This window comes from Onychostruthus taczanowskii, unplaced genomic scaffold (assembly GCF_017590055.1).
Source record: "Onychostruthus taczanowskii isolate IOZ18803 unplaced genomic scaffold, ASM1759005v1 scaffold43, whole genome shotgun sequence".
In the NCBI taxonomy this organism is placed as follows: Eukaryota; Metazoa; Chordata; class Aves; order Passeriformes; family Passeridae; genus Onychostruthus; species Onychostruthus taczanowskii.
This window is the reverse complement of record NW_024501792.1, coordinates 3,271,058-3,289,390: the sequence shown is the minus strand read 5'-3', so window position 1 is coordinate 3,289,390 and position 18,333 is coordinate 3,271,058. Positions and strand designations below refer to the sequence as shown.

Here is an 18,333-nt window from a genome sequence, read left to right as displayed (position 1 = left end):
CATTCCTGAAACTACAGAAACCATTCCTGAAACCATTCCTGGAACCACTGAAACCACTGAAACCATTCCAGAAACCACTGAAACCGCTGAAACCATTCCAGAAACCACAGAAACAGTTCCTGAAACCACTGAAACCATTCCTGAAACCATTCCAGAAACCACTGAAACCATTCCAGAAACGACTGAAACCATTCCTGAAACCACTGCAGGTGCTGCCCCAGACTGGGATTCTCTGGTCTTGTGCATCCTGCTGGCTCTGCTGGGGCTGATTTGATTTAAATATTTTGCTTTTCTAATCTGAAATACATTAAATTTTGGCCTTTGACTTTCTAATCTGAAATACATTAAATTTTGGCCTGTGACTTTCTAATCTGAAATACATTAAATTTTGGCCTGTGACTTTCTAATCTGAAATACATTAAATTTTGGCCTGTGACTTTCTAATCTGAAATACATTAAATTTTGCCTTTCTGATCTGAAATACATTAAAATTTGGCCACTTTTGAGGTGGATGCTCATTGGTCTTTTTTTTCTTTTGTGCCATATCTGTGAAATGCAGGGAAAGTCTGAATTTGTATTGAGGTAGTTTAAAAGATTTTCATTCCATGTAAAAATGTCACTTTGTGGGATTTAAAACACCCAAAACACCAGGACAAACAGATTTCCTAAATGGTTTGTGAGATGACCATCATCAGTGTTTATATAAAAAAAAAAAAAAAAAAAAAAAGTGGTTATTAAAATAATAATAAAATATATAAAAAATGTGCTCTTCCAGATGCAGCATCATATCCAAATTTCCAAATTTCTCACAGGTTTAATACTTAAATATTTCCTAAAAATTCATTGTTTTATTAAAACAAAAACCCCAAATGAACAGATTTCTCCCCTAATTTCTGGGAGAAGGATGCCAGCCAGGGAGGAAGACGATCAATTAAGACATTAAGCATTTTGCACCACATGGACACATCTGCATGGCAGCCAAATAATGCAGCCATCAGCTCATTTTCAGGGGGCTGTTGCCTACTTCAACTCAGCCCTCAGATCAAAGAGAAAATGTCTGCTTGCATTTTCTCATCAGAAAAGGGATGCTAATTTAGGTTCCTTAATGTGTGGTGATAAGAGACTTCTTCAATTAAATGAATTCTATAGGGCAGAAAAGCAAAAAAAAAGGGGGGATACAAAGGGAGTCAGGCTGGAAAGGCAGAAGTTCTCATTAAATCAAAGGTCCAATATTCATTACCTCCAGCATCTGGGGCTAAACACTGAACATGGAGCTCATCAAAGGGGCTTTAATGGGTTAAATTGAGAATATAATCTAATTAAAATATTAGATACGAGTAAATAGCTCTTTGATATTCATCTGAAGGTTTCATTAAAACAGGCACTTGAGGTTTGGATTAAGGGGGGATTATCACTTTTGAGCAGGAACAACAAGTTGAGGTGCCCTGAGCAGAAATGCTTCAGAGTGTTACAGTTTGGTTTGAAAATAAAAGTAGGAAAGAAGAGCATGGAAGCATTTCCCAGCCTGGCAGTGCCCAAAGGAGAGGGAAAAGAGGTTGAGGAAGAGGAAGGTTCTGTTCAGAAGCTGGAATTGGATGCTGTAAGTGACAAAAATGTCATGGAAAACATTCCCCCTGCAGCCTGACCCGAGTTCCTGTGTTGGACAATGCTTCTTCCACCAGGGCTTCCCAAAATATTCTTAATATTTCTCAATATCCCCCAAAGTGTCCTGAACTTCCAGCTGTGAGTCCAAGGGCTGATTCAGCACAGGAGGGAAATTCCTGCCCCTCAGGAGGGTTTGAAGCAAGGCCAGGTCCCTTCTCCATGAGGAAGGGCAGAATTGGGATTGCTTTGCTCAAAATTAAATCGGGAGCCTCCTATAAAACAGAGACAAAATAAATGGGATAAAGCAATTCCACATCATCACAGGGTGGTTGGGTTTGTCTCAATATTCCCAAAAAATGCTCATCAGGAGGGTTTAAAGCAAGGCCACGTCCCTTCTCCATGAGGAAGGGCAGAACTGGAATCACTTTTCCCCATATTAAATTGGGAGCTCCCGTTAAAAAGAGACCAAATAAATGGGATAAAGCAATTCCACACCATCACAGGCTGGTTGTCTGAATATTCCCTATAATGTCCTGAACTTCCAGCTGTGAATCCAAGGGCATGTGTCAACAATGGAAGGGAGGTTCCTGCCTTTCAGGAGGGTTTAAAGCAAGGCCAGGTCCCTTCTCCATGAGGAAGGGCAGAATTGGAATCACTTTTCCCCATATTAAATTGGGAGCCCCCATTAAAAAGAGACAAAATAAATGGGATAAAGCAATTCCACACCATCACAGGCTGGTTGTCTGAATATTCCCTAAAATGTCCTGAACTTCCAGCTGTGAATCCAAGGGGCTGATTCAACAGGTGCCTGCCCCTCAGGAGGGCTTGAAGCAAGGCCATGAGGAAGGGCAGAACTGGAATCACTTTTCCCCATATTAAATTGGGAGCCCCCATTAAAAAGAGACAAAATAAATGGGATAAAGCAATTCCACATCATCACAGGGTGGTTGGGTTTTTATTCCTTTATCCAGCCTGTTTTCCAGCAGGTTTTGGCCCAAATTCCCTCGCTGTGTGCTCTAATCACATTTCATATGGTGACTTAATTCATAATTTGCTGAGTTAAAGAAATGGAAGCACCCTAAGAAACCCATCTGTTTGTTGTTATTTTTACAGCCTTAATCTGTTAAAAGCTGTTTCCTCTCAAACATGCAGCTCTCAATTATCCTCAGTTACCCAACAGATTCTCCAACTGCTCCTGGCTAATCCCAGATTGTCTGCATGCTCAGCCAGGACTGGTTTGGAATTTTCTTGTCCCAAATGAAGCTTCAAAATTTTGTTTTTATTGTGGAAATTCTTCACTGAGAGATAACAGAGTAACAATTAAATAATTAGCATTGTGTCATTACCAACTGCTGTGTTTGGAGCATATTTTTGCTCTTTTTTTTAGTAGCAATGGATTATTTTTGCTTTTATTTCTGGCCAAAAGTCTCTTCTGCATTTAAGAAAGAGAAATATTGCTGGTGTTAAGACCATCAGATGAAACAGAAGTTTATTTTTAATGTTTTGTAGATATGTCTGTCTGTTTATATTTTAAAAACGACCCAGCTGTGACAAGCCAAGAGCTGACTGGTCTGAAAGATGCAACTGTCAGATCATTTATTTCAAATAAAAAGAACAGAGGACTAAATTTCTAATAAAATATTTTCTAACAAAACAACAGAGCACTGTATTTAAAATGTTATAAATGCAAATGGTCCATTTATTAAACAAAATAGGTACAAATAGAACAATTAGAACCAATCCTAACATTTAAAAATAATTAAACTTAAGCCAGTTTAAATTTCAGCGGACTGGGAAATGAAGATGTGACGTGAAAATGAAACAACTCGGGCATTTTTGCCTTGATCCCTGAGATTCCCAAATACCTATAAGATGTGAAGGGCTTCAAAAGCAGCCACAGCTTCCCTCTCCTTCTCGTGCCTGCTCCACAAAGACTCCAGGATTTTGGGTAAGCTGGTTCCAGCTGGAGCCTGGGGCAGAACCTCCTTCAGCTCCTGCTCTGATCGCCTCGCTACGAAAGTCTTCGGTCTTGGAATCTTCTTGGCATATTCCAGAGCCTAAAAGCAGGAAAACTGGGGGAACTGAGCAAGAGAAAACCTGGACAAGATTTCAAAAAAATATTTAGGTGGGTTGAGTAAGGTATCTCTGAATTGTTCTGTCTTGTTCCTGACAGAATTTCAAAAAAAATATTTAGGTGGGTTGAGTAAGGTATCTCTGAATTCCTGATCTTGTTCCTGATAGGATTCAATCCCAGATTCTTCAGTGGTGACTGCAACACAACCCAGCCCAAGATTTGCTTCCTGGCACCACTGGAAGCCACCTTAGACACTGAAGAAGTGTTTTTATTTGAAAAAAAAAAAATAAAGAGCAACACGAATCTATTACGTTTATAAACTTTTTTCCCAGTCTCATTAAGCTCTTGCCCTCAGGCAGGAGTTTTGCTGGTTAACAGGACAAGCTCAGGTTGTGCATAACATACTTAACTATCCAAATTAAAAAGCAAAATGATGTCTGGAACATGGAACTGGAGAGGGAATGGGAAGAGTTTGACAGAAATGCTGGAGAGCTGGCAGAGCCCTGGTTTAACCCGGGATGGGTTTGATGCCTGTGTGTTGCAGGGATTTGGGAACACCTCACGTCTCCAGCGGAAGCTGCATTACCTCATCTTCCTGGTGAAGACCCCTGAAAGAATCCAAACCCCTTTCTGCCCCCCAAACAATAAAGTTTTGTCTCTTAGTGGTTTATTTTCGGGAATAAACGCAAGGAACTGAGGAATTCTGATATGATTGAACTCACAGCTTTGTCCTGGAGCCTGCATTCCTCCCTTGCACCCCTCAGGAACACCCTGGGCAGGGACTCAGCTCTTACCTTCTGCCTGGACACTGAAGACACCTGGGGCTTTGCAGGCAGCCTCTGAACCACCGTAATATTCCTCATGTTATACTCCTTAATTTGCCTGGAATATTCCTTCTGCAGCTTTAGCTTTTCTTTCTGAGAAAAGCAGAGAAGGGGCCTGGAATTCAGTGGCTGGGGGGATCCATCAATGAAAGCCTTTTCCCACCAATATTCCATTTCCACCTCTGCTGCTCTTCAACCTGGCTCTGCCATTGATCCCTCCTCAGCACACAACAGGAAGCCCTCATAAATGGCACAGCTTTTTTTAGTTGCTTTTCCCTTTTAAGAGCTTTTGCCTGGACTGAATAGAGGATGGAGCTCAGCAGAAATGTGACAGGTCCATCTTTATTCTGTCCTGAACAATCTGTCTCTATTTCAGAGTGCAGACAGGTATTTTCTCGTGTTTACACAACTTTTGCTTCCACTTGGATCATTTGGTGGATCTTTACGAGTGTGTCATTTCCTGATGTGCAATTAGCCCTGATTAATTCCTATTTCTGGATTTTAAAAATTACAGGGTTAAAATTATCCCCAGGACAGCTGTCTTTGCTTTTATTTGAATTTTCCTGTAGCATCTCCAGCTAGCCAAGGATATAAAGTCCCAGATAATAATATTTTATGATTTCTCTGACACTCTCCCCTGCCCAAATCCACTTTTGCTTTACTCACTTTCTCTTTGATTGTTTCATAGTCAGGTCCAAGGCCTCCAAGCTTCATGTTCAGATTGAAGTAGAATTTGGAGCTACCCAGCTGAAAACCAAACAGCAAACAGATTTTCCTTGATATGATTTCACAGAGAGAATAATTCAAGGAAGCCTTGTAGTGGAAACCTCAGGATTTCATTTGCAATCTCAGTCCCACCCCTGGCACGTCTCATTTTAAATAAGTGACCAACAGGACTGAGTTAATGGCAAAAGTCAAATGACACAGAATTTCCTTTGGATCCAGGTGGGAAATTGCCAATTATCCCAATCACAAAGTGATATTTTCTCAGTCAAAAATGACCTTTTGTGAGTTTTATTGTGAAACAGCCTAAAGCCACTCATTTGACTGTGATTAGAATGAGACTCCAAAGAATTTTTTTTTAAGAGAAGTAGATAAAATTACCTGACTTTGGTGGCAAAAACCAGGCAAATGATGTTAGTGAGAATAACCTTTCCTTGTTCTCAAAACTGCACTGGAAAATTGTCCAGAGGCAGCTGAAAAATCCATGTTTTGCTGCACAGCAAAGGCTTTACAAGTGCACAGGGAAGGCAGGAGTGGTGGATGGTGCCACCCAATACTTCAGGACATCACACAAAGACTCCAATGCCTCCATAATATTTTTATTCTCTTTCAACACCACATTTTTAGAAGGGAATTATGTTTTAAAAACTTGTCAGTGAAGCTCATTATGATCATCTGTGTGGTAATTTCAACCACGGAGTAAGGCAGGAGCACCAATTTCTATACGAAAATAAAATGGACATTTCTTCAAAACACAGGTTCAAGTTAAACTCAACTGCAGAGAAATTAATTCCATGCACTAAATTTCCTAATTGAGGTTTCTTTCTGTCAGCTATCCCTGTTCTTACATGCTATAACTCACTAATTTTTAATCTGAGGTACAGTGAGGAGTTAATTTCGCTGTGTCCCACAAAACCAGGGGTTGGTTCCTCATTGCTGCAACGAGCATGAGTGCATTTGTTTCTTAGGAAAAGCTGGATTTTGCTGGGAGCACAACCAGTCTGATTCTCTGTGCATTCCTCACATGTGAAGCGTGAGAAAACTGCTGCGAGCACGGGACAAGAAACAATGGCCTGAACAGAGAGGGAAGGAGATCTGCCCTTCAGCCACCACCATAATCCTAAACCTTCTTAGAGGCACTCAGGCAGCAACACCCAAACTGCATGAAATCATTATTCCAGCTTAGTTTGTCTGCCCTGAGACCTGGAGCAAACTTCTCAAACATTTAATTTGTCATGGGCAGCCTTCTGCTGTGCCCTGCAGCTGTGCTAAGTGACACCAGGAGAAGTGGGCAAGCGGAGGAGACAGAAATGCAAGTTTTAATAAGGACCATCAGGAGGTTTGGGATGATGTTTATGCTGCTAGCTTTGCAAATCCTCCAGATTTGGGGTGGGAATCTCTTGGAAAGCAGGAGATTTGAGCTGGACAAGAAAGGAGCGTGAGCAGGATAATGGATGGCTGAGATCTGAGGCTGCCTGCTGCTCCTCACAAACAGCCTGACCCGAAATGATTTTATCTGTGGATAAACGACAGGACAAACACTGCTCTGTGTGTCTAAACCAGACTGATCCACGTGGATCCCTTTGCTCTGAAATGATTTCAGTGTGTGTTTCTACCTTTGTTCCATGATTTTTAGTGCTTTGCTGTGTGTCCATGTGCTTTTAAAACATTTCTCAGTCCCTATTTATAGGGTTTAAAAAAACCCCAAAACCTTTGGATTGTTAAGAAGAAACGTTAGAGGGGGAATAGAAATGTTAAACCACCCAACCCACATCTATTTCCTCACCTTCTTGCTGGCTTTGGGCTGGTTTTGCTTTTCCCTTTGCAGGAGAGACCCTTCTGAGCTGCTTCGTCTCATTTTCCTTGGATTTCCTTCAGCTCTTCCCGAATCTCCCTGTGAGCCCCTGTGCCCCTGGGGCAGGGCAGGTGGGAACAGACCCCACAGCCACGTGCCAGCAAAATCATCCCCAAAATCAGAAATTCTTGGCCGACGCTGCTCCTTCGTTTCTGTCAGATGGGAGATTCTGCAAGCAGCTGTTGGTGAGCTGTGAAGAAAACATGGAAAAGGCCTTAAAAAATGAGGGGAAACCAGTAAAAATCTGAATTTACACACAGCAGACAACCTGAACATGGAATAAGGGAGCAGGGAGATGGGAAGGTGAGGATTTCACAATAAATGACTTTGCCTGCATCCAAGGATATGGAAAATAAATAGAAAAAAACCCACAAATGGGGAAATTTCAGCCTGATTCAAAGGTGATTAAAGCAAATGAAAGGCTTTGGATCAGGCATGCTGAGTACTGATAGAATTGTTTGTTTATGTGAAATAAAACCTTCATTTAAAAAAAATCAAGACAGGTGAAATTCTACATAATTGAGGATTTTCCTGCTCTCCCCTTTAGGGACAGAACTGACCCTGGATATCCACCCTGCAAAGCCAATTTTGCTACAAACTCTTAATTTATGCACAATGCCATTCCCTATCTATATTTTAAACTTTCCCACCCAGCCTCCTAGAAGGAAACTTTCAGTTGTGGAAATTTCCATACCTGGAGGACAGAACTGTCCTTTTCCAATGCCACATTTAAAAATCAAAATCTACAATGAATCTTCAATGAGTAGAAAAATATAATGTCAGATTTGTAGCAAAATAACTTTATACTTTTGACTTAAAAGCATTTTCTTGCCCATCTGTTTATTTCCTGGACATCACAGGGTTATGACAGTATTATTTTATCACTTAAATCCTCACCACAAACTGATCTGATACCTGTTATCCTCATGAATATGATTTTTAAAATCTGGAAGCAGCGCTTGATCCTTCACCCTTTCTTGAAAAATTGCATCAAAATCAGATGAAATATTCTCCAGTTCTGGGTGTGCCTGGCCACTGCTGCTGTTATTCCTGGAGAAATGCTGCCCAGGGATGGCATTGGCTGGGAATTGATGTGGAATTCCAGCTGGAGAGTCATGCTGGTATTTCTTGTCCTCCTTACTGGGATATTCAGGATTTAAAACCTCTGGTGGGTAAAAATTCTGGAATATTGGGAGAAAATGATAGGAAGGCATGGTAAGGGTTGAATTTGGGAGGTGATTTAAGCCACTTTGGGGTTTTTCTGCTGGGCCAAGAGAAGAACTTGGACTCAGGGCTGAGCTGGGATCCTCCGCAGGGGGAGCAGCCTGGAATCCCGGGATTTGCTGGTGCCTCTGGATGCAGGGCTCTGCTTCTGCTGCTCCTGGGGGTTCTTGGCCATCACCCCTGGGGAAAGCTCTTCCCCTGAGAGGCTGCTTGGATCCTGCTTTACTTCTCGGCAGGAACCTGTGCTGCTCCTGAAACGAGTCACCAGCAGCTGGGTGAATTTCCCAGTGGGAAGTTGAGATATTCACGTAGAAGTTCCATCACTCACATCAAAATCCCTCTGTGCTGCTTGGATCTCACCCTGCTCATGGCTGGATTTCACCCAAAATTCAAATATTAAAGGAACCCTCAGTCCAGAACAGGAGCAGAGATGTTATTCAGGTGCTGCACAATGAATTATTCTGCCTGAGATAAATTCTGCAGCACTGGACTATAAAATCAGGTCCTTGCAGATGCAAACCTGGTGTGGTAAATGTGGATTTTATCTGCAGGAGGTGCAAAAATGGTGCCCTAAAGTGCACAGATCTGACCCTGTGGATAAGTGACACCTCTCTGTCAAACACATTGAAAAAAAGCTCCAAAAATCAAATCAGTTCTTGCTTTTTATGTGTTAGATTTTGGGGGAAAATGGCTTTGTACACACTGTTAGACTGGCCCGTGGTAGAACAGCCTGATGCCAATTATATAAATGACCTGATATAAATTATAAAAATAATTATAAATTGTAAAATGTATAAACAATCTTATATAAATGATAAAAATAATTATAAATTATAATATATAAAAATAATCTTATATAAATGATAAAAATAATTATAAATTATAATTTATATAAAGAATATTATATAAATAATAAAATAATTATAAATTATAATATATATAAATAATCTTATATAAATAATAAAAACAATTATAAATTACATAAGCACTCATATTATAGAAATTATAAAATTATTATAAATGATAAAATAATGTATTATAAAAACTATAAAATAACAATAAAGTATAAATTATTAAAATCGTACATAGATTATAAAATAATTATAAACTATAAATTATAAAAATAATAATAAGCTATAAATTATAAAAATAATCTTATTTCTAACCCAAGCACTCCTCCCTGCAAAACTCAAGAATTCAAGCACACCAGGGCTCCCATTTAGAGCCAGACTGCCACACTCTAAATCTGAAATTCATTTCCATCTCTCACTTTCCAATTACAGCATCAGGTGTTGCCCACTTGGAGGAAAAACCCGAATTTCCTTCCAGGGAATCCACAGATCCATTGTCAACCCATTAAACCCTGCAAGGGCTGAAATCCTCCTGTCTCTCCAGGGCTCTTCTGTGAGCAGCCCCTGCAGCAAATTCACTCAAAAATCAGATTAATGGAGGTGGGAAATGCACCCAGGCCCAGGAGGTTTGGGAAATTCTGACTCCCGGAGTTCCATGTCCTGGCACAAAGTGGGATTGTCTGGTTTGGACTGCTCCCAGTTTGGCTGCTGCCAAAATTCTTGTGTGTTTAGGGGATGATTAGGTCGATAATCGGAAATTATAAATTAGTACACGGTTGTGTTTGATGGTTTGGGAGGATTGTGAACTTATCTAGGAGATTATTTGGTTGATAATCTAAAATTATAAATTAGTACATGGTTGTGTTTGATGGTTTGGGAGGATTGTGAAAATACATTTAGGAGATTATTTGGTTGATAATCTAAAATGATAAATTAGTACAAGGCTCTGTTTGATGGTTTGGGAGGATTGTGAGAACTTTTTTAGGAGGTTTGGTTGATAATCGAAAATTAAGGATTAGTACATGGTTGTGTTTGATGGGTTGGGAGGATTGTGAGCCAGAATTTATTTAGGATAGTATCTGGTCAATAATCTAAAATTATGAATTAGTATATGGATGTGTTTGATGGTTTGGGAGGATTGTGAGAGAGAACTTATTTAGGAGATAATTTGGTTGATAATCTTAAATCATAAATTAGTACCGAGTTCTGTTTGATGGTTTGGGAGGATTGTGAGAGAGAACTTATTTAGGAGATAATTTGGTTGATAATCTTAAATCATAAATTAGTACCGAGTTCTGTTTGATGGTTTGGGAGGATTGTGAGAATTTATTTAGGACATAATTTGCTTGATAATCTAAAATTAAAAATTAGTACAAGGTTCTGTTCAATAGTTTGGGAGCATTCTGACATAGAACTTATTTAGAACATGATTTGGTTGATATCTTAAACTTATAAATCAGTCCAGGGTTGTGTTTGATGGTTTGGGAGGATTCTGCAAATTTATTTAGGAGATTATTCGGTTCATTTTCTAGTTTTTGGCAATTAATTCACTCCCCCTTAATTTTAGGGGACAAATCAGGCAGAAATGGTGAAGTTCTGGCTCAGAATTTCCCAAACCATCAAACACAACCATGTACTAGTTTGTAATTTTAGATTATCAAATAATCTCCTAAATAGACAATAATAGATTCTGTGAGCTCAGAATTTCCTGGCATTTTGCTTTAAATTTATTTAGTACATAAAGCACACATACATTAAATTACAGCGCTTACCTATTGATAGATATTTAAGGATTTCTTGTCAGTAATAATTCCTTTAAAAGCCACAAGATGACAGCTTTAAACATCCAAATTCAGTGCTTTTATAGATATATTTCCACTGAAAAATTCTGAATGTATAAATTCTAAATATATAAATTCTAGATTTATAAAATTTCAAATTCTAAAATGATAAATTCACTTATTAAATTCTCTGAAAAAGGAACCTTGAGCTGCTGTCCTTTTGGGTACCATTTGTCTTCAGGCTTCATTTTCCCAGTCTGGAATGCTGGGACATTCTGGAGTGGTTCTTCATCAACTGGTGGAGGATCTGTGACCTAAAAACCAGGAATGTTCATGGTCACAGCAATCAGGATCTTAAAATCTTGGGGAAATAAGGAGAAATAATTCGTGGCCTATTAAAATTAAAATGCTGAATTTTGAAACGGTGGAATGACGAAATTTTGAAATGGTGAATTGCTGGAAGGATGGCAAGGAGAGAAATGGTTAAAGGAGAAAAAGAAGCAAAAAAACCCAATTAAAGGGAGGGATGATTCCTTCTACTTTTAAGAGGAATAAAAGAAAGGAAAATTGTGCAGCACAGAAAGTCTCAAATGTCTGAGCTCCTCCATTTCCATGGAGGAAATGCACCTAATAACAGAAAACCAGCCAGAAACCATCCCTGGCCAGGCAATCACACATCCCAGCCTCAGCGAGAGAGGCTCGCAGGAAAAGCTGGAAAAACACAATAATGGGGCTGAAAAGCACAGGGGGAGCTGCAGGAATAAAGTCTGGACTACACAGAGCCTGGCAAAACAAGCTCACAAAAAAGGATAGCTCCACAGAACCACGGCTGCAAATTTATTTGGAGCAAGTTTTTTGAGTTTGTGCAGTTATCTCTGCACAAAGATGAGCGATGCCCTTGTAAATATAGCAATAATTAATCTTTTTCTTGAAACGAACATGTTTTTGATCTATAAAACTGCAGGAAAACCAATTTTTAACTTTTTTTTAATTTCTATTTTTTGTCCCAAACTATCCTGCTGAGTATTTTAGTGGAAGTGCGTTGGGCAGTGTCACTTGACAGGAATCTCTGCTCCACCCCAGAGTGGTCCCACAGGAGAAGTGGCACTGGGAAGATATTTATGACCTAGAGAATTATTAACTGGAAATCATCGGTGGGAAGAAAATGTGGGAAGCTGAACCTCTCACTTTGGGGGTAAGAGATTAGGGCAGAAAGAAAAGGTGGGCAGGGTTTATTGCTGAACTTATGGGTGATCTCATGGCTCCAAATTCAGAGTAAATCCCTGGGAAAAATTCGCAAGAAAATTAAAAAATACCACGGAGGTTTTCCTGAGCTGTGGACACAGCTTTGCAGTGAATAAGATGTTTTTGGTGGAACCAACTGACTCAGTGCATTGATGGAGCGCTGGGCAGGTAAAACATACTTCTACATTATCTCTTTGAAAGAGGAACAGGACACAACCTCTGCCAGCTTTTTTTTTTTCCTTTTTCTTTTTTTTTTTTTTTTTTTTTTTTTTTGTGAACCATTCTATTAATACCAATCAAATTGAGAAAATGATCAAATGAAATTGCATTTTGAGAATCATAAGCTGTGTAATGCCTATTCTGTTAAATTGAGGCCCATAATTGCTTCTCCACTGAAAAGATACAACAAAGGCAGCAATCATGGCATGTCATTATCCCAGACTGGCAAACCAGCCTTTGCAGGGAGGACTTCAAAGCCTTGTGGTTCTCGAATTGCATTTGGCTGCTATTGTTGAAGCACAGGCAATCTTGATTAGGTGTTTACACCGAGGGAAGGCTCAGTGCACAGAGAGTCTGAGTGCCTTGCTCTAGAGCCATTAAAAAATTGTACATTATGTTCCTGGCTTTGAAGTAAGGGGCTTGGAGGTAGGAAAGCAACTCGGATTGAGCACAGCTGAGCTAGATTGGGCCACTGCTTCTCCTTCTGCCTCGCTCTCTCTCTCTCAAAGAAACTCATCATGGGGTTCTTTAGGAATCAGGCAACGCTGCAAAGAACTTGATGCTGTATAAAATGCTATATGAATTGGTAAATGCACAGACCAGCACGGGTTTATGGTGTGTTTTGGTAAAGCTGTCATCTGTAAATGTAAATCCTGCAGAACGAGGCTGGAAGTATTTCAACTCAGCTGTGCACAAAGTCCTGCCCTCAAAGCAAACACCATTTCACTACCACAACCCCAGCAGTGAGCAGATCAACAAATTCAGCTTCAACCCCCGGCAAAGCTCAGAATAATCAGTTTAGGGAAGCACAGCTTGATTGGTGACACGTGGCTCATTTGTTTCTTCACATACTTGGTGGTTTTGCACTTTTGGACAGAGTTTTCCGGGTGGGGTGACCAAAGCTGGCTCCTGCACCACCACGATGCTCCCCTCAGGACCTTTTTCACCCCTTCCAACAAGACTGAGCCATCTGGTTAGGAATCAGTAAATGAACTGTCAATTAACAGTAAATTAATCAGTAACTTCTGCCTGTCCTGCAGCAGATCCAGGGGTGGCCGCCAGCAGTGGTGATGCCACTCATGGAATGACAGAATTATGGAATGCCTGGATGGAAGGGACCTTAAAGCCCACCTTGTCCCACCCCTGCCATGGCAGGGACACCTTCCACCAGCCCAGGTTGTTCCAAGCCCTGTCCTGGAACACTTCCAGGGATGGAAAGTCCACAACTTCCCTGTAACTTGTCGAGGTCAGGAACACACTTTCCTGGAACCCCTATGCCTGCTGTGTCACCTCTCTGCTGTCCCCAAGGCCACTTCAGCCACATGATCTTATCTCATAACCCTGATTTTGACTGATTCCTTTGCCTATTCCATATTTTTAAACAATGTCTGCACAATGAAGTCCTGACCCCTGCTCCAGCACTTAGACAGGAAAGATTTCCAGAATTCCCTGAATAGCAAACATAATCATATCAACATAGCTCTAATTAGCATCCATCCACACTCATTATTTTTACCATCATCCAAATTAGAACTGAAAAAAACAAGTGCTCTTAATAGCTCTACTAGAAAAAAAAAATCCTGTCCATCATTCCTGCCACTGGAATGAAGTCAGAAAATTCCCTCTAATGTTGTGTCAACTCTTCATTAGCCTTGGCAGAGGTGTCACTTGAAGCACAACGTCCCTGGAGCTCTCCAAGGTAAGAATTTTCTGCGTGGAGTGATTCAGTGACACCCCCCCTTCCCATTATGCATAATAAGTAGCAAGGAAAAGCAATGAACTCCTTTCTAATGGTTCATTAGGAACTGTAATTACATTTCCTCTCGAACCTTGCCACAAGTTAGCTGAGACCGTGCACCAGTCAGAACTTCCAGACACAAGTGCTGATGTCCAGCACCAAATCTGGGGTCCTGACAGGCTTTGCATAATAAGTAGCAAGGAAAAGCAATGAACTCCTTTCTAATGGTTCATTAGGAACTGTAATTACATTTCCTCTCGAACCTTGCCACAAGTTAGCTGAGACCGTGCATCAGTCAGAACTTCCAGGCTTGGGCCATCAGCCCATGGAAACCTCGTGGAGCTGAGGCCAAGCACAGTCCAGGGGAACCCCCGGAGCTGCTGCAGGGCTGGAGCCCCTCTGGAGCCAGGCTGGGAGAGCTGGGGGCTCACCTGGGGAGGAGAAGGCTCCAGGGAGAGCTCAGAGCCCCTCAGGGCCTATGGAAGGCTCTCACTCAGGGTGCCCAGAGCAGCTGTGGCTGCCCCTGGATCCCTGGCAGTGCCCAAGGCCAGGCTGGACATTGGGGCTGGAGCAGCCTGGGACAGTGGGAGGTGTCCCTAAACATGGCAGGGGTGGCACTGGGCGGGCTTTGAGGTTCTTTCTAACCAACTTTTCATTTGCTCCACTGAGAAAAATCTGGAATAAGGCATAGCAGAGAGAATCACTACAAACTCATGTTGATAATGCTAACATTAACATGGTAACATTATCAAACTCATGCTGGCCAAGCAGAAAAAATGAGAGGCAGCATAAAAAGAGCCACTGAAAAGGGGCAGTGCAGGTGCCAGGAAAGAAGACAGAATTTCCTTAGCATCAAGATAAAAAGCGGTGTGAGATCTGTGACACTTCCCTGGCCAGGAACAGGCAGCTGGAACGTGGCCACCCCTGGGCTTGGGAGCAGCTGGAGATTTGTCCATTATCCCACAAAGGGTGAACAAGATTCCCCCTGGAAATCCAAAGCCGTCACTCACTTGCACGATGGATTTCAAATCTGCTTCTCCCCTCTGCAAAGCTGAGAGTTCAACACCAGGCAGACCTAATCTGTAGAAACGAGGGAATTTATAAATGTACCCACCTGCCCTTGAAGAACTTGCTGCTTTTTATTGTGCAGCTCAAGATAGGAATTAATCCTCTCTGACTGTAACCCCAAAGTCCGTTTATTTTTTCTCACAAAGTTTTTTTTTGCTCTTTGGGGTGGATCCTGTTGATTTTGAGGAGGAAAAGCATGGCCAGGATTATCTTTGGAATGAAATCCATCTGCAGGTTCCTCCCTTTTGGCTTGTGGTCCAACAGGTTTGTTGCTGGCCACATTTGCTCCATAAAAGCTGAGTAATTCTGGACCAAACTTTGGGAGTGCATCCTGGGTCTTTGCCTCCTGTTCATGATTTTCTGAGGAGCCATCAGAATGAAGATAAAATGAATCCAGTGAAAAGTCCCCACTGCTTCCTCCAAAAATTTGGGATGCCTTCTCTGCCTCAAAAAAATCTGCTCCTTTTTTTGCATTCTTCCAATGAGGATTATACCTCAGGCTGGAATATTTGTCCACAGGCAGTTTTTTCCTAATTAAAAAAAAACAAACACCAAATTATTTCTGCATCAATTGTACAAATTCCGTATTATTTCAGTGTACAAACAGATGTCCTGCTGTGGCCAAATGAATTATTTCATTCAGTATGGGACCAGGATCAGAAGAGTTTTATCAAAGATTTTTTTGGTAGGAAATTTAGGCAGGACTTCCTTTTTAATTTTTATCATCAGTGAATGATAAATTGGTCTAACACTCAGAGCACAGTGGAATACAATCATTATCCTAAATTTGGCATAGAAATTTTTAAATCCTAGTAGAAACAGCTAAAAGGTGAAATAGTAGAATCAGCTAAAAGGTGAAATGATAAATTGCATTGCTCTGTTGTCTCCTTAAAAGTGATATAGTCTGCAAAAGACAGTTTGTGTTGTTCCTTCTTCAAAGGCTCTGTTGAGTGAAATAAAAGTGAAATTCCTGGTAAAATCAGTTTTCAAGTGTCCTTTTGAAACTGTCCAAACAAGAACAGCCTCCAGCTCTGTGTTCTTATTTTCTCTTTTCATTCCTGTGAAACATCGTGATGCTTTGAGTAAAAAACTCCTTCTAGAAAAGATTAAAAGTCAGTTTTTATTAAAAAACAGGTGGTGATTAGATAAGAGTAGAAAAACATAAATGAAAAATCTGTGATTGATAATTTTTTAACAAGTGGCCGAATCATTGCTCTGAGTTACATTTGTCATAAAGCAAAGCCAGATGCTCTGCCTTAAAAAAAATCCCCAATTGATCCAATTTCTGATCCAATGGGAGGAAAAGCAACTGCAGGAGTCAAATCCATCCAAGCAGGCTTCCAGGAGATGAGCAGGCAGAGGCAGGAGGAAGGGATGGGAGAGGAAAAAGCTTTAACACAACTTTTTCCTCCCTGGACCTGCAGCACAGCCCTGGTTTGTGGGTGACTCTGCCAGAGGACGTTTACAGGCACTGAAATCTGGTTAATTCTTCAGCTCCTGTTAAAGAAATCTGCTGGATTCCCCAACCTGTGGCCTTGTTAATGATATTAAAAAAAAAAAAAATCATTTATCCATCCTTTCTCAATGAGCTACACGCCTCTGCCTATATTTCAAGTGGCTCCTAATAACAAAATAATGTGTTTGTCTTTGCTTTCCAGGTGAGCAGGGGTGCCACGGTCTCCTGGAGCTGATTTCCACCAGGGAAAACATCATTATTCCCAGCTGGCAGGGGCTGCAGGTAAACAGCACGAGGTGAGGCTGCTCTGAAGTGAGTACAGAAATATGTGAGCTAATTGCAATGATTGAAATGGCAGAGGATAATGCTAAAGAGTCCCTTTGTGCTGAAATGTGTGCACAGAACCCAATTGTGGGACTCGGCCCAGGTCACTGCACGGGGACAAAATGAGTGTGAAGAGCTCCTTCATCCCTAATCATCCCCAGACAAAAAAGGGCACCTTTTATTCCTGCCCCCAGCTCCGTGGGGAGGTTGGATGGACTCGGTGCTCCTCAACAAAAGTGTGGTGAGCAGACAACAGCTGCAGCATTTCCTCTTCAAATTCCGAGGTTGGTAATGGATGTAGAGAGGGGGTTTCATATGTATGTGCTGTGATATTTGCTCTGCTTAATGGACTGCACTGGAGTACTTACTGGGCTGAGTTCAAACAAAATAAAATCAAATTTCCATTTAATGAAGAGCCTCACATTCAGCACAGTATTCAGTCCAAAAAAATTACTAAAAATTAGAGCATGTTTCTAGTACAATTAACATCATTTGCACTCACAATAAAATATTCAATAACTGGCCATTTTGCTTGTTGAGGAGGTGAATAAAAGCATGCTATTAATCATTTAGCCTTCATTTGTTTGTCATTTTATTTTAAGTAGACTATTAAATTGAAACTGCACGTTGTTATTACTTGGGGTTTAATGTAATCCCTTTAAACTCGAGAATTATTCCCAATTTATCCAGGGTTAAACCTTCCATGCATATGCCAGGATATTCAATTTTATTTTATGTACCCAGTTAATGCTTTCTGAAGGATGTTGAGGAACATCAGGTTAAAAGTGTCAGAATTATTCCGCTCCACTAAAGTTTTTGCCTTACCTTCCAGCGCCATAAATCTGTGGTTTTCTTTTCTTTTTTGTGTCGTACTCAGCTCCTTTCTCTTCAGAACTCAAATCCTCCAAGCTGTCCTCATCCAAGCTGTCATCCTCCAGGCTGTCACCAGCCTCCTGCCCCAGCAGCTCCCGATTTTGCAGGATGCTGTGCTGGAGTGCCAGCTGCTGCTGCCTCTCCTTTTCCAGGCTCTCCGAGTCAGAATCCTGGGAACCCTCCAGGCTGGAGGCAGAGCTCCTTTCCAATTCCCAGCTGGCAGGTTGGAAAACGGGTGGCACGAGGATTTTTGGAGGCACGTGGATGTTGTTTGTGGCGTAAGTGTGTGGGGAAGAGACTGAAATGTATTTCATGTTTGAAGGATTCATCCCCTGTTTTGCACTGATGGGTCACACCAGCCCTGCATTTGGAGAACACATAAAACATTTTAATGATATTGAACAGCTGCATTTTGTTTGGAGAACACAGAAAACATTTTAATAATATTGAAAAGCTGCTACTATTGGCTTAGG

The 18,333-nt window shown here is 41.0% G+C and overlaps 1 protein-coding gene and 1 long non-coding RNA gene across 2 annotated transcripts; one reads left to right on the top strand and one right to left on the bottom strand.

Moving 5' to 3' along the window:
* Positions 1-3,406: 3,406 nt before the first annotated feature.
* JHY (junctional cadherin complex regulator) lies at positions 3,407-18,195 on the bottom strand. Its single transcript, XM_041413929.1, has 8 exons — positions 17,813-18,195; positions 15,254-15,737; positions 11,141-11,251; positions 7,997-8,556; positions 7,013-7,271; positions 5,170-5,250; positions 4,474-4,596; positions 3,407-3,662 (listed from the first exon to the last, which is right to left on the bottom strand). The coding sequence occupies exons 1-8, from the start codon at positions 18,187-18,189 to the stop codon at positions 3,471-3,473; spliced, it is 2,187 nt and encodes a 728-aa protein (XP_041269863.1). The 5' UTR covers positions 18,190-18,195; the 3' UTR covers positions 3,407-3,470.
* On the top strand, positions 12,010-17,972 carry LOC121340878. Its single transcript, XR_005953355.1, has 3 exons — positions 12,010-12,132; positions 16,866-16,959; positions 17,865-17,972. It is a non-coding gene; the product is annotated as an uncharacterized LOC121340878 (long non-coding RNA).
* Positions 18,196-18,333: the final 138 nt, after the last annotated feature.